This window comes from Theropithecus gelada, chromosome 16 (genome assembly GCF_003255815.1).
Source record: "Theropithecus gelada isolate Dixy chromosome 16, Tgel_1.0, whole genome shotgun sequence".
Taxonomy (NCBI): Eukaryota; Metazoa; Chordata; class Mammalia; order Primates; family Cercopithecidae; genus Theropithecus; species Theropithecus gelada.
Window position 1 is genome coordinate 2,252,958 of NC_037684.1, and position 11,955 is coordinate 2,264,912.

Sequence of the window (11,955 nt, forward strand, 5' to 3'; positions counted from 1 at the left end):
GTTTCTGGAGGGATGTAACTAAGTAACCACTTCCTGCAGGCATCACCCCTAGCAGCAGCAGCAGGACCCGGACACCTGCCTCTATCAATGCTACCCCGGCCAACATCAACCTTGCAGGTGAGGAGCTTGAGCCTGGGACTGGAGGTGGGAAGGGTGGAGCTAAAGGGACTTTCACCTCTAACATGCCCCTCCCTGCCTCTGTGTGCTTACAGATCTGACACGGGCCGTGAATGCCCTGCCTCAGAACATGACTTCACAGATGTTCAGTGCCATTGCTGCGGTGACAGGCCAAGGACAGAACCCTAATGCCACCCCAGCCCAATGGGCCTCCAGCCAGTATGGCTATGGCGGCAGTGGAGGCGGCAGCAGTGCTTACCACGTATGTGACTTGGGGAGGAGGCTGCCTGTGCAGGGTGGGTCCCATAGACTGGCCTCTCACATTGCCCACAAGGGGCTTTACATGCACAGATGGGGCTGCCACAGCCGTGGTAACTGTCTCCAACAGATATTCCTTGTCCTCAGGCCCATTTGAAGGGGAAGAGAGTAAGAGAGGGCATAATGTTTCCACCGGCCTTTGGAATCTTTGGAACCCGCAGGCCACTAGAAACTTGATGTGGTCGGGATCAGTGGGCACCACTGTGTGCTCGGTGCCGACCTGCAGACTTCCCACTGCTGGTCAGAAGCACACACTCAGTGGAGAATCATCTGGAAAGCTTTGCTGAGCCCACCCTTGCGCTTACCCAGAATTCACAGCAAGGCCAGACAAGCCCCACACCCATCCCTATTTAACTGTTCATGCCTCTCCAGGTATTCCCAACGCCAGCCCAGCAGCCAGTGGCCACACCACTAATGACCCCTAGCTACTCCTACACGACCCCAAGCCAGCCCATCACCACCCCTCAGTACCACCAGCTCCAGGCCAGCACCACCCCGCAGTCGGCCCAGGCCCAGCCCCAGCCCTCCTCCAGCTCCCGGCAACGGCAGCAGCAGCCAAAGTAAGTATCTGGATGGTGGCACAGTGCAGGTCAGTGGTAGGGGCTTGTTGTCAAGAGGCCAAGAGGCTTACCGTAGGCAGGTGCTCTGGATCCTCTGAGGGCCCTGATCATGTGATATGCCAGGAACACTAGTTTCTGGGTGAAGACAGAAGAGGGCAGTGTGGCAGCCAGCTGCTGCTATATCTGCCTCACCCCAGCAGAGGGGCTGCTGCCCGTAGGTATGAGGTTCCTTTCTGCAAGGGTACAGTGATTGGTGGGAAGAATTCCTTTTAGCAAAGTCCCAATCTCAATTTTTCTTCCCTTCCCAGGTCCAACAGCCATGCAGCCATCGACTGGGGAAAAATGGCAGAGCAGTGGCTGCAGGAAAAGGAGGCAGAACGGCGGAAACAGAAGCAGCGGCTGACACCTCGGCCTTCCCCCAGTCCCATGATCGAAAGCACCCCCATGTCCATTGCTGGCGATGCCACCCCACTCCTGGACGAGATGGATCGGTAGGGGGCCTGCTCCTCGGACTCTGGTTACCTCTGAGGCTGGGAAAGGCCTGGCCGCCCACTGCCTCCCTCCCTGCCCCTCCTTTTCTGTCCATAAAGTGGCGTGAAGTGACGTTCTCTTTGGTGGTCAACCTGGATGGGTGACAGGCTGGATGGCCTTGTGAACTTGAGCTCAGTGTGTGCTAGGCAACAATTCTCCCACTCCAGACCCTCACCAACCACCTGGCCTGGGACCAGGCTGGGAGGGGAGTGTGGCAGGGAGGAGGAAGAGGAAGGTGAGAATGAGTAGAACAGTTTTGATTCTACTCCCTACAAGCCATTTTGAACTTCTGCCCTCACCAGACGCTGGGCTGTGACTAGGACACAAAACTCAGCACATGAGTCTCCCCTGGCTCTTGTGGGGAGAGGGATGCTATTTATTCAGTTTGGGGCAGGAGGGAGAGGAGGGAAAGTATTTCTGACCCTGATGCCAACAGCCGGGTGGCTGTCCAAGCAGGAATGCAGGGGACACAGGGAAGCAGCACTAACCTGCCCAGTCCCTGCCTGGCTGCCCTTTCCCCACTGCTGCCGCCACCGCTTCCTGCCTGTCATTTGAATAAACAGTGTTTCTATTGAGCCCTTGCCAAAGCCTCTCTCTCCAACTCTCTAGCTCTTTGAGGGGATGGCTTTCAAAGCAGTGTTTGGAGCTCCAGGGACCCCCCTGACTTCCATCAGAGGCAAAGATTCATAGACTAGGCAGCTTCTGCATCAGACTGCCTGGGGCACATCCCTGTTCTGCTTACCAGCCTGGTGACCCTGTGCCAGCTCCTGCTGGCTTTCAACTGGCTTTCTTACCTGTAACATGGAGATAGTGATACCTGCCTCATCAGCTGCTGTGAGGACCAAGGCAGCATCTGCAAGCTCCTTGGCCCAATGCCTGGTACCTCGCAAATGTTACCCGGTATTATTACACCCACCCACTCACCCACAGCACAGCTGCCCCATCCACCCAGATCTGTTGGTCTTCTCTGGCATACTCGAGAAAGGCCACAAGTACACCTGGGTTTCTCAACTTGAGCCTCTGCTGTTCGTCTCCTCCCTTTTCCCAGCTGGGCCTTGGTCTCTGGCAAACTCTCAGCAGTAAGGTGTTCCTGCCCCACTACATTTTTTGTTCTGAACCTGCCGTCCCTGTTTCTGCACAAGGGCTTCATCTCACAGCTCTGTGAGTCAGTGCTGGGAGAGTGGGGCCTCTGGCTCCCTTTCCTCTGCTTGGGGCTCAGCAGAGAAGTCAGAAAAGGCCACTGCTGCCCGGATGTGGCACACTCCCTCCCCTTGCTTTTCTTCATCAAGAGCTGGGGGAAGGGGCCAGCTCTGCCAGGAACTCAAAAGTCAGCTCCCTTCAGCACAAAAGGGCTACAAGGGAGGAGCTGGACCATCAGCTGGGAAGGTCAGTCTCTGGTATACCATGAGCACCTTCTGCAGAGCCACTTAGAGGAGGGAAAGGCCAGGCACAGTGGCACAGAGTGGGTTAAAAAGTTCCATTTATTGGGGGTATCACTGCAGACAGTACTGCCTCTCCCAGAAGTGGGTTTCACACAGACCGAGAGTCTCTCCCAGGAGAGAGGGGAAGTCCTCCTTCCCACCCAGATGTACTCTTCCACCTTGTCCTAGCAGGTAGGAGGAAATAGGGCTGTGCCCCTTCCTTTCCCTCCCACCTGCCTTCCCATGGACTTCCTTTGTGAAAGCTGGATTGCCTTTGAGAAACCTCCGCAGCCCTGAGCCCACCCCTTGCCCCACAAGAAACAGCCAGGTTGGAGGGAGAGAACAGCAGCACAGGGCCAGCCACAGGCTCGATGGCATTTATTCTGCACCCTGACCACCCTGGCCTCAACTGAGGTTGGGGTTTGATCCTGGGGGAGATTTTCTTTTGTTTACCTTCCTGGCTTGTGAGGGCTTTGCCCCTGTCTTTTTGGCCTGAACTCTGTTCTCTCTCTTCCTGGGCGATGATGATTCCAGAATATCCTCGCTGGACAGTTCCTCCTGCCCCCGGCCATTGTAACTGTCCTCGCTCTCCAGCTCTTCCCTGCTTTCTGGGCTGGACTCGGACATCCTGGCCAGCTGTCTTGGGCTTAATGATCGGCTCGCGTCTGGCGGGGAAGGCTCCAATTTAACTGGGCTTTTCTTCTTAGTCAACTGGCCTTTCTTGGCTTTTTTTTTCAGCTTTGCCTTCTCATCCATCTCCTCCTCCTTGTCTTTCTCTTTTTCCTTTTTCTTCTTTACCTTCTTGATCACCTTGCTGCCCTGACCCTTCCCTGTGGGGCTCTCAGAGCGCCAGATGGTGATGGGCGCTGCGGAGTCAGGGGTACCAGTGGCCATGGTGGTGCCTAGGTCAGGGGAGGCGGTGGCAGGCCCCACCTGCGTTGGGATGGGGGGCTTGCTTTCCTGCTCCTCCTCTTCCTCTTCTTCATTTAGATCATCTGCCCCACACTCATGGTGGAGGGGATGGTGGATCACCGCCACAGAGACAGGTCTGTAGCTTTTGCACCTGGGAGGAGGGAGGACGAGGGAAGTTTGACAGAGTCGGGGGGGCAGTGCCCTGTAGAGGCCCCTTCCCCATCAGCCCACCGGGGCTCACTCACCAGCCATACCAGAATCGCTCCACATGCTGCTCCTCCGGTGTGAGCTCAAAGCAAGGGGACTCGATGACATGGGAGCAGGTTGGGCCCGTACCCCGGGAGCTGCTGCTGTCCTCTGAGCAGTCCTTCAGCCTGCCACACATGGGACTCTCAGCCTGGCTCCCATCACTCCCCCAGGGACCCAGAGCCAGAAGCCTGAGGGACAGTGGGCTTCCGCTGGGCCTGTCCCAGGCCACCAACAGACCTCCCCATTTCTGTTAGAGCAGAACAAAGTGTGCAGAGCTGGGACTGGGCTGGCAGCACCAATTCAAGCTGAAGAGGCAAACCAAAGGTTGAAGGGGACACCACAATGAAAGTTGGGACCTGCTTTGCCATGGGTCCCCCAAGGGGGCGGGCCCTCACCTAGAATTACAGTTGCAGTGGTTGACAGAGCGTAGGTGCAGGCTGTGGCAGACACAGTCAGAGGCGAAGGGGTAGATGATGTGCCCAGTGCACTGCTTGTGTTTCCAGCAGCACTTGTCAGGCTCCTTGCAGTCACCTGAGGGGGCAGGGGTCTGGGTCATCAGCAGCAGCCACAGACCTCTGGGTCTTCCCACAGCTCAAGCTAAAACCTCACCAAATTCACCTGCCACCACCAGCTGTCCCCACCCCAAGAAGTGTTTCTGCTTCAGTAGTAGTAACTTGGCCCCAGAGTAACCCCAGGTCCCAGCAAAATGTCTGGTTCCATGTCTGATACACAGGAGACCCTCACCAAGCCCCCTGCAGTCCTGTGATTCCCTGTTACTTCTGTCCTCTCCCTCCAGTGGGAGGCTTCCACTGGCTCCTGCCTGCCCTTCACCCAGCTACCCACAATGAGTGGTAGCCCTGCTCCACAAGGTACCTGGTAGGAGAAGGCCCTCCTGCCATTGCACCCCGGAGCCCCAGGAGCAGCAGAGCCGCAGCATCCTCAGTTCCTACACCTGCCCTGGCCCGCTCTGATCTCTCACAGCCTGGCCAGGAGCTAAGGCCTGCATCATGCTCCTTAGCTTCTGTCTCGTCCTTCCCTCCCCACTTCCCCCTCCTCCCTTCTTCAAGCCCCTTTTCTCCTCCCACCTGACACGTTTCTCACTCCCCTCCCTTCCCATGCCCGCTTCTTGATCCTTTCCCTGTTCTTCACGCAGCACCTTCCCAGACTCTCCCCACTGCCTAGAGTGCCAGGCTTTTGAACGACCCACCCCCAGCCTAGGCACCCTTTTAGGCAGCACAGAGACCACATCCCCTTTCCCAGGGCACAGGAAGAAGCTGCTGGGGTAAGAATTTGGGGTTAGGGGAAAGCCCTGGAGAAAGGCCCCCACCTCTGTTGCTCAGCTCAATGCCAGTCCTGAAGACAGGAGAATTTCCCCAGTCTACCACCACTGCCTCACCTCTGACCCTGCCTAAGGCCCTGATCTACCACTGGCTGTCCCCTCTCAAAGGTAAGCCCATGAGGCAACTCTGCGCCTCTCACAGCCCAGAATCTCACTCACCAGGCAGAGGTCAAGGGACCTTACCTTGGATTCCCCTGCACCCCTAGGGGAGGGAGGGAGCCGGCACTGGCCTGGGGTGCTGTGGCTGGCTTACCCTCAAACAGGCCATGAGGACTGTGCCTTTGCCAGTGCCCACAAGGAGAGGAACTAGGGTGAGACCTCATACTGGTCACCAGCCAGCAATGAGCCCAGGCTGTGGTGTGAGTCCAAGTGGCCTCACAGTGCAGCAGCTTGGCCTGAGGCTTACCCACATTTCTCCCTCCTTCCCTTTCCCACACAAGGCTGTGAAGTCCTGGGTCCTCACTACACCGCTGACCCATGGGTGATCTGTGTCTTTCTCCTCCCCTCTTGTACCCTTTATCCCCCAGGAAGATGAGGAAGGCATGGGTGTGTGGCAGGACCCTGAAACTTCACCACCACCTCGGCCTTCCTCAGCACTGCTGAGCTGGGCCAAAGGGCAGCATAGTGGCAAATTGCCCTGAACTTGTAGTCAGGCCTGAGCCCAAGTCGTGGGTCTGTCACTTACTAGCTAGGTGGCCTAGGGCAAATTCCTTTACTTCTCTGAGCCTTTAGTTTCCTTATCCACAAAATGGGATGGTGGTCATACCTATTTTGCAGGGTTGTTGGGTGTACTCAATTCACATATGTCAAAGATACTTATGTGCCATAAAGTTCTATACAAATGAATGGGGTGATTGTGGCCTTGAGAAAGGGGTCCCCTCTGGCATCTGTAGGGGATGGGTTGAGGATGGGGCAGCTTCAGGACCAAACACTTCCCTCCCTCCCTGCCTCAGGACCAATGTTCCACCAGGTATCAGCTTTCCCAGGTGAGGGGTGATGGGGACCCCCCTGGGTCAAAGGCCTCCTGGACCCACCTTCAGAGAAGGTAGACACATCAGTGCTGGACGCCACACCAGCCAGCAGATGTCCTCTCTCCCAGCTGGGTAACCTGTTTACATCTGAGAGAGCACAGAGTGGCAGTGGCGGCAGCAGCCCCCTCCCTGTGCCATTTATTCACCAAACATACCCCGAGAAGTTCCACATGTCAGGCCCCACTGCATCCTGGAGATGCAGAGATCAAACAACAGTCCCTGCTCTTGAGGGGTTGCAGGGTCGGAGGGGTGAGGGGGAGGGGAGAGGGACACAGGAGGTTCATGACAATAGTGATACAGATGCTGACAGGGAAATGGTGGCACAGGACAAGGGCCACCTACCAGGACTGGAAAGGAGGACAGGGGATTATGGAAGACTTCTTGGAAGGGGCATCACTAGAGTTAGAGTGATGAATAGGAGCCAGCCAGGGTCTAGGCAAGGAGGGACAGCTCCAGAAACTGTCCCAGGGTGTGTGGAGCCTGGATAGAGGATGACCCTGAGCAGACCTCCAACTGGGGTGGCAGCTCCCCATCAGCAGCCACAAGACAGAGTCTGCCCCTTTGCCTTTCCTTCCCACAGCTAGCTTTGTCCCTTGAGGCACTGGACTTCAGGTCTGCTTAAGGAAGGGAAACTGATTGCTTGGCATCTTCAGCAAACCTTCAGTGGCACTTGGTCATCCTCCTACAAGTCTCTGATCATCTCCTCCTCCTGTTTTCCGCAGCACAGCAAATACTCAAAATTTGTTAAATGAACAAAAGAGTGAATGAATGACTTTAAGCACTTCCTGGAAACTCCTGCAACCACTGGTTCTCTCAGCAGATAATTTCACTGCCATTATCTGTGGACACTCCAATCCTCATCAACTTTGCTTGCCTGGGAAAGGGGTGTCCCTCCTTTCTCATGCCCAAAGCATCTATATTTTAGGTCCCAGCCAGAATTGACACTTTCTTTACTGGCTTCTTTTTTCCCCCCTTACAGGCTATAAACATCATAAAACAAAACACTCTGTCAATCCTGTTTCTCCTATCATTGCGTATACCCCTTTCAATCCAAATTGATTCACTCATTCATTTAGAGGACATATGTTGGGTGGCTTCACTCAGCACTAGAAAAGAGGCCAAGTCCCTACCTTCAGTGAGCTCAGTGTCTCCACCTCTTTCTTCTCTTCCAGCCACCTGCAACATGGTAGCCATCCGCCCCCCAATCTGAATAGCTTTGGCAAAGGCCACCAGCAGTTTCCCAGTAGCCAAACCCAGTGGGCTGCTTATCTCACTTGACCCTGTTTTTTGTTTTTGTTGTTTCTTGTTTTTGTTTGTTTTGTTTTGAGATGGAGTCTCGCTCTGTCGCCCAGGCTGGAGTGCAGTGGTGCGATCTCGGCTCACTGCACCTTCTGCCTCCCAGGTTCAAGCAATTCTCCTGCCTCAGCCTCCTGAGTAGCTGGGATTACAGGTGCGCGCCACCACACCTGGCTAATTTTTGTATTTTTAGTAGAGACGGTGTTTCACCATGTTGGACAGGCTGGTCTCGAACTCCTGACCTCATGGTCCGCCCTCCTTGGCCTCCCAAAGTGTTAGGATTACAGGCGTGAGCCACCGCGCCCAGCCTCACTTGACCCTGTTGACCAATGAATCTCCTTCTTCTGCAAACTGTTCCTTGGACTTCCATGGCAGACCTCATCTTTCTCTTCCTTCTCTAACCAGCTCTTTAGTTCTTCCCTGTCTCCTTTGCTATCTCCTCTTGTTTTGCTGTACACCTTAAATTGGTGATTACCAGACTTGGTCACCTCCTCAGAAGACTCTACAAAAGCATGTCCTGGATAATTTCATCAACTTCCATGTTTTCAACATCCACCAATGAAATGACATAAATCTGTAATCCCATCATTTTGGGAGTCTGAGGCGGAAAGATCACAAGCCCAGGAGTTCGAGACCAGCCTGGGCAACGTGGCAAAACCCCATCTCTACAAAAAATACAAAAATTTAGCTGGCTTAGTGGTGCACACCTGTAGTCCCAGCTACTCAGGAGGCTGAGGTGGGAGGATCACCTGAGTCCAGGGAGGTCAAGGCCGCAGTGAGCCGTGATTGCGCCATTGCATTGTGGCCTGGGCAATAGAGTAAGACCCTGTCTCAACTAAAATATATACCTTTGATTCTAAATCCCCACCACAGCCCCATTCTATGGATGAGAACAGAGACTTAGGATAAGTAAGTTGTCCAAAGATACATGTTAATAGATGGCAGAGGTAGGATTCAAACCCAGGTCTTCCTGGTTCAATAGCCTATGCTCTTTCAGCCCTATCTACTTACTGTTGGCTGGGGACACACCCCTGTAAACAAAGGCCATTCTGTATGTGAAGCTCCACAGCCAAGCCTTAAAACCACATTCTGCTTGAGTGAGCTGGCAAGGCAGAGGTTGCAATGAGCTGAGAGCACCACAGCACTCCAGCCTGGGAGACAGAGACTCTGTCTTACAAAATAGCTGGGCGCGGTGGCTCACACCTATAATCCCAGAACTTCGGGAGTTTGAGGCAGGTGGATCACGAGGTCAGGAGATCGAGACCATCCTGGCTAACACAGTGAAACCTCGTCTCTACTAAAAATACAAAAAATTAGCCGAGTGTGGTGGCGGGCACCTGTAATACCAGCTACTCACAAGGCTGAGGCAGGAGAATAGTGTGAACCCAGGAGGCGGAGCTTGCAGTGAGCCAAGATCGGGCACTGCACTCCAGCCTGGGCTACAGAGCGAGACTCTGTCTAAAAAAAAATAAAAATAAAAATAAAATAATAAATCACATTCAGCTCCATATGCAAAATCTGTCCTACCAGGCTGGGTGCAGTGGTTCATGCCTGTAATCCCAGAACCTTGGGAGGCTGAGGTGGGCGGATCACTTGAGGTCGGGAGTTTGAGACCAGCACAGCCAACATAGTGAAATCCCATCTCTACTAAAAATCCAAACATCAGCCAGGCGTGGGCACACCTGTAGTCCCAGCTGCTCTGGAGGCCGAGGCAGGAGAATTTCTTGAACCCCAGAGGTGTAGGTTGCAGTGAGCCAGTATCGTGCTACTGCACTCCAGCCTGGGCGGCAGAGTGAGACAGTGGGGAGGACGGGTGTTTATTTATTTATTTTTTTTTTTTTTTGAGACGGAGTCTCGCTCTGTCACCCAGGCTGGAGTGCAGTGGCCGGATCTCAGCTCACTGCAAGCTCCACCTCCCAGGTTGACGCCATTCTCCTGCCTCAGCCTCCCGAATAGCTGAGACTACAGGCGCCCGCCACCTCGCCCAGCTAGTTTTTTGTATTTTTTAATAGAGACGGGGTTTCGCCATGTTAGCCAGGATGGTCTCGATCTGACCTCGTGATCCGCCTGTCTCAGCCTCCCAAAGTGCTGGGATTACAGACTTGAGCCACCACGCCCGGCCGGACAGGTGTTTTTTTGAGGCGCAGTCACTTCCTACTACACCTGCTTTTTAGCTCCAACACAGCCAATTCCTCACCCTCTGGTTTTACTCAATCCGGACTCCACAGCCTCCCTTATCCACCCTGGACCCTAAAGTCTTGCTGCTGGGGCCTCAGCCAGGGTGAGGAACCAAAACTCCTCTGTCTTGCTGTTTCATGAGCCACCATGAAAGAGACGCACATGGCCGGGCGCGGTGGCTCACGCCTGTAATCCCAGCACTTTGGGAGGCCGAGGTTGGCGGATCACAAAGTCAGGAGTTCAAGACCAGCCTGACCAACATGGTGAAACCCCCGTCTCTACTAAAAATACAAAAAAAAAAAAAAAAAAAAAAAAGCTGGGTGTGGTGGCACGCGCCTGTAATCCCAGCTACTCAGGAGGCTGAGGCAGGAGAATTGCTTGAACCCGGGAGGCGGAATTTGCAGTGAGCCGAGATTGCGCCACTGCACTCCAGCCTGGGCTACAGAGCGAGACTCCGTCTCAAAAAAAAAAAAAAAAAAAAAGCACACATGCAGGGTCAGAGCCTGTTTACTCTCCACTGACTAGATCCCCCAGAGCTCAGACACCCATCAGCTCTGTTTGTGAAGGAGACGAGGGGAGGAGGGACAAAGGGGGAGACGAATTTAGTAACTCTCTTCAGAGCTGAGAAAAGCAACCTGCTCTTTAGTTCCAGAGGACAGGAGAGCTCTGACCAGCAGCAGTTCAGAGGTCCTGCAGCAGGAGTGACTGACAACACACACAATGAATGAGGGTGATAGGGTGAAAGAAAGTGGGAGGCTTATGGCGTCTTTCCCCGTGAAGCGTTATCGGCGCACAGAGGCCTAACTCAAGACTCACAGGTTATGCTCATCTGTACAGAATCCTCCCTGTCCTGCGGGGCCGAGGATCTCTCCTCGCCCTCGAGGCACTGGGGGTGGGCACCAGAGCAGCCGAAAGGAGTAGGGCGGGAAGGGAGGGAAGGAGAAGGAAGGGAAGAAACTAGGAAAGGAAGGAGGGAAGAGGAGGAAGCAAGGGAGGGCCAGTGCGCCCGCGTCTCCTTGGAAATGCCTCTCTGGCCTCGTCCCCGCGGAGGTAATTGTGATGCCACGCGTGGAACCCTCAGTCTCCCTGGTCCACCCTCAGGGTTGATGGAACCGCCCGCTCCCGCCCAGGCGTCCGGGTGGGCGCTGGTCCATGGGCTCCAGCCAAGGCCAGCGCTTCAAGGGCAGCGGCCTGCGCCCGGTGCCACCCAGTCCAATAGCCAAGAGTTACAGCTCTGGCTGGAGCCAGACTTCCCGCCCAACCCGCGGGCGACCCAGCAGGGCCTCAAGCCCCCAGTCCTCAATCATTGGCCCGCGACTCGACGCGAGCCGGCCCCCGGCCCAGCGCTGGGCCCCGCCTCCCTCGTTGGTTTGCCAGCCTCCCGCGTGCGCCGCTCGGGGTCTGCGAGCCCGGCCACGCCCTCTGCCCAGCCCCTGCCCAGCCCCTGCCCCGCCCCTCTTACCGCAGCACCGGCTCTCATCCCACGAGCGGACCTTGGGCTCGGTCTTTTCCTTAGTCCATCTTTCAATTGTGAGTGTCGTCCTGACCCACATCGCTCTCCGCCCAGGTCTTCGTCTCTACAGGACTCTTCCTTGAAGTCCAACCCTGAGCCTCAGCCCGGCCGAGCCCTCGGCCCAGCCGTGAACTCCAGTCTCGGCTTCGCCCCCGCCTAGACCCTAACCCCGCCTCATGCTGGCGCAGCCCCCGCCCGCCTCCCCCACTCCGCTCCAGGCTGCGTAGTCTTCCCAGCCCGGGTCTCAGCGTCAGCCGCGTTCTTCATCCGGGGCCTCCTGGCGCCTCGCAGGCCCCTCTTTGTTCCCCCTGTAACCCTAGGATTTCCCCTTTATCTCAGACCTTAACCTTACAGGCCCAGCTTTCGCCACCCATCTCTGGTTCCAGCTTGCAGTCCAAGCCCCAGATTTTAACCCTGCCTCCAGATCGTAGCCCCAATTCTTAGTGTTAAAACGAGCCCCGCCCCGGTCATTCTCTAAACCGCACACTCC

The 11,955-nt window shown here is 55.4% G+C and overlaps 2 protein-coding genes across 8 annotated transcripts in view; one reads left to right on the top strand and one right to left on the bottom strand.

The window, feature by feature from the left end:
* SUPT6H (SPT6 homolog, histone chaperone) overlaps positions 1–2,107 on the top strand; it is a 44,845-nt gene extending 42,738 nt beyond the window's left edge. Inside the window, exons 34-37 of the mRNA XM_025362567.1 lie at positions 40–117; positions 213–379; positions 808–995; positions 1,304–2,107. Of these exons, the coding sequence (XP_025218352.1) occupies positions 40–117; positions 213–379; positions 808–995; positions 1,304–1,490 (620 nt within the window). The 3' untranslated portion in view covers positions 1,491–2,107. The remainder of the gene's footprint in view (positions 1–39; positions 118–212; positions 380–807; positions 996–1,303) is intronic.
* A 1,201-nt stretch (positions 2,108–3,308) lies between these two features.
* On the bottom strand, positions 3,309–11,752 carry PROCA1 (protein interacting with cyclin A1). 7 transcript variants are annotated; one of them, XM_025361726.1, is made up of 6 exons: positions 11,426–11,585; positions 6,482–6,573; positions 6,024–6,026; positions 4,504–4,639; positions 4,105–4,233; positions 3,309–4,010 (listed from the first exon to the last, which is right to left on the bottom strand). In XM_025361726.1, exons 1-6 carry the CDS (start codon positions 11,503–11,505, stop codon positions 3,353–3,355), a joined length of 1,098 nt encoding a protein of 365 aa, XP_025217511.1. In that variant the 5' UTR covers positions 11,506–11,585; the 3' UTR covers positions 3,309–3,352. The 7 variants fall into 7 exon arrangements, with proteins under 7 accessions (XP_025217511.1, XP_025217516.1, XP_025217515.1 ...); XM_025361731.1 differs by lacking the exon at positions 6,024–6,026 and having other exon boundaries at positions 4,105–4,413; positions 6,482–6,565; positions 11,415–11,752; XM_025361730.1 differs by lacking the exons at positions 6,024–6,026; positions 6,482–6,573 and adding an exon at positions 7,609–7,654 and having other exon boundaries at positions 11,415–11,752.
* Between the last annotated feature and the right edge of the window lie 203 nt (positions 11,753–11,955).